General features: G+C 71.6%; 1 protein-coding gene across 1 annotated transcript; it reads left to right on the forward strand.

Moving 5' to 3' along the window:
* Positions 1 to 321: 321 nt before the first annotated feature.
* MNEG_12350 (hypothetical protein) lies at positions 322 to 2,449 on the forward strand (the record flags this gene model as incomplete). The annotated part of the gene is made up of 3 exons (XM_014039178.1): positions 322 to 936; positions 1,195 to 1,262; positions 1,525 to 2,449. The coding sequence occupies 3 exons, from the start codon at positions 322 to 324 to the stop codon at positions 2,447 to 2,449; spliced, it is 1,608 nt and encodes a 535-aa protein (XP_013894632.1).
* Positions 2,450 to 3,265: the final 816 nt, after the last annotated feature.

Genomic DNA, 3,265 nt, shown 5'->3' on the forward strand with positions numbered 1-3,265 from the left:
GCATCCGCAGCAGCCGCAGCGCCATCTTGCAGCAGCATGGTGTCGCGGCGCGCTGCGCACGTTGCAGCGTCAGCGTGGCAGCACTCCCTCCCGCGATTGGGATGATCCTTCAGCATGGACGCCAATGCCGCCTTCCCGCCTGCAGCCGACCCTGCTGATGCAGAGCGAGCAGCAGGCAAAGAACTGCACGCGGCCGGCCGCCCCGTCGAGCTCGCCCTGCTAGGGGACGACGCAGCAGCAGCAGCCCGGTCGTGGGCAGACCTCCCAGATGACGTGCTTGCCGCAGTCGCGTGCCCCCTTCCCGCCGACGCCCGCGCCCGCATGCGCCTCGCCTGCCGCGCGTTCGCGGCGGCCGCCGCCGGCGCGCCCAACGGCGTGCGCATCCACCTGCCAGACCTCGCCGCGGGCGGCGCCGCGGCGGAGCTTGCGCTCGCGCGCGCGTGCCCGCGCGCGACGCGCGCGCTGCTGCGGCTGCCCCTGGGCGCGGCGGCGCCGCCTGACGCCGACGCCCTCGCGCGGCTGTTTGGCCTCCTCCTCTCCACTAAACCGCGCCTGGCGTCGATCCAGATCCAGGAGACTCGAGACAGCGCGTTTTGGGGCGGCGGCGGCGCCACGCCCCCTGGCCGCGGCCCGGCGTGGCTCGCCGCCCTCTGCGACGCCGCCACGGCGAGCGCGCGCGGCCGCGCGCCCCTGCTCCCAGGCGCAATCAGCGCGACGTCAGGGGCGCTCTTCGTGGGCGGGTTGGAGCTGTGCCTGACTGATGCGCCGTCCCCCGCTGAGCTGGCGCGCCTTTCGGCGCTGCCGGCGCTGCGCTCGGTCGCGCTGCACGTGCAGCCCCCGCACCGGGCGGGCGCCGCGCCGGACGGGCTGCGGGAGCTGGCGCGGCTGCCACTCGAGTCGCTGGCTTTGCCGGTCGACGCGTCGCGCGCTCTCGACGTGCGTGCCCTTGAAGGCACCAAGCAGGGCCCCGTCGCGTGCTGCGGCCCGGCGGGGGCGCGGGCGGCCGCGTGGCAGACAATTTATGGGAGGGTGGATGCTGAGCCGCCGCAGGAAGCTTGGCGCATGCATGAACGCGTGCGGCAGCCCTTTCCTGCCGCCGCTCTTATCAACCCATACCCAGCCCGGCGTCGGCAATCTTTTTGTGCCCCTCGCACCCTGCACCACCGCTTGCGCCCTTCGCCGCCCCATGCGCAGGCCTGGTCCGCCGTGAGAGACCTGCCGTCAACGCCGGCTGGATCGCACCTCACCCAGCTGCAGCTGCGGTGAGGTTCGAGCCAGGCCGCGGAGCCGCGGACCGCCGGGTCGTGCGGCGCGTCAGCGGACGCATGACGTCATCATGACACCCTCCCCAAGCCGCACGCATACTTGCAAGAGCGTGTCCAGAGCTGGGGTCCCTCGTCACGCTCCTGACTGCACTCCGCCCACGCACCATCACATCCGCACCCACGCACCAATTTGAGCACTACTTATTCTATCACTCTCAAGCACACACCTGATGCCTATCCAACTGCCTGCTCCCTGCAGGTGCACCGGCCCAGGCGAGGTGGAGCTGCCGTCGGCTTGGCTGCTGGGCTTCCCGCGCCTGCGGAGCCTGACCTGCGGCCAAGGCGTCAGCCTCGAGCTTGGAGACCTTTCAGAGGCGATCTTGACCATGACGGCGACACGTCAGCCGCCCCAGCACCCCCAGCATGCACAGCACGCACAGCAGAGCAGTGCGCGCCATGATATGCATCACGGCGCAGACGGCCCCGACGCAGCGAGCCGGTGCGTGCCTTCGGCGGCCCCTCGGCCCGCCGCCGAGCCGGCGGCGGCAGCATCGCCGGCGCCGCCGCCGGGGCCGCCGCCGCCGCTGGAGCATCTCGAGCTGAGCCAGCCGGAGCTCGCCCCCGCCGCCTGGCGCGCGCTCGCGTGCGGCGCCGCGCCGATGCTGGGCGCGCGGCTTGCGTCGCTATCCTTGTCCCGCTGCCCGCTGCCGTCGAGGGACGACCTCCTGCGCCTCGGCGGCGGCGGTAACAGCAGCAGCAGCAGCAGCGAAGGGGCGGCGGCGGCGCCGTTCCCCGCGCTCAGGCGGCTGTCGGCCGGCGTGGCCGCAGAGGAGGCGCCGCTGGCGGCAGTCGCGGCGCTCACCGGCCTGCAGGACTTGGCTCTGTACCACCTGCGCTGCGGCGCGCGCGCCTTTGGGCCCGACGCTCCCTGGCGGCTCACAGCTCTGACGGCCCTCACGCGCCTGGTGCTGGCCCCAGTGTGCACCTTCGCGGGCGGCGCGGCGGTGGCTGCGCTTCGGGCGGCGCGGCGAGCGGGGCGCGGCGGTGGCGGGGGCGAGAGCGACGATATGGGGTGCCTGACGGCGGGCGATTTGTGGCCGCGCATGCAGAGCTATCAGGGGCCCGTGATACTGCGCAGGCTGCCAGAGGCGCACATGGGCGCCGAAGCGCCGCAGCAGTTGTGATCATTGTTTATCGTTGACTTTACAGGTGTGTGTTGATTGTGTTGTGTACAGCGTGAGGAATTTGTCAAAACATCAACGGACAGAGCGTGTCTGTGCAGGTGTCCATTGTGACCACTCAACAATGCATTCTCCAAGAATCTGGGTGCGTCAAGCCGCAACTCTGTAAATGTAGCATCACGGCGCGGATCAAGGCATGAGCTGCGGTCGATTTGACTGCTGCTAGGGTGATGCAACCGGGCTGGCTGTGCAGGCGAGGGGGTGTCGTCCCCCCCCCCTCTGGTTGTATTCCGCGACACCCTTCACCTCACAAACACAAAATCGTGCTCCACAGGCGCCGCGCCCTCCCCCAGCCCCGGCTTGTACCGCGGCACGTTCGCGCGGTACAGCATGCCGTACACGCCGGCCAGCATGCTGTGGTAGTACCGCCGCCACGTCAGCGACCCGTCACCCGACGACGTCACCCGCTCCCCCCCGGCCCCCCTCGCCAGGGGGCCAGCGCCGGCTGCGCCCCCGCCGCCGGCCGCTGCGCCCCCATCGGCCGCCGGCGGCGGCGGCAGGCCCGGCCGCATGACTAAGCGGTACGTGCTGCGCTCGTCATCGGGCAGGGCCGCCTCGAGCAGCTGCAGGGCCTCAGAGCTGAACACGAGGTCGGTGTCGTTTTTGGATGAGTAACCGGTCAGCGCCGCGAAGCCGGCGCGCAGGCGCGCGGCCGCCTTCCTGAGGCCGGCCAGCCTGCGGCGGGGGTGTGGGTGTGTGGGTGTGCGGGTAGGGCGGGTAGGGCGGGCGCAATAGGCGTGTTTGTGGGTGGGGCTGTTC

This window comes from Monoraphidium neglectum, assembly GCF_000611645.1.
Source record: "Monoraphidium neglectum strain SAG 48.87 unplaced genomic scaffold scaffold03200, whole genome shotgun sequence".
Lineage (NCBI taxonomy): Eukaryota > Viridiplantae > Chlorophyta > Chlorophyceae > Sphaeropleales > Selenastraceae > Monoraphidium > Monoraphidium neglectum.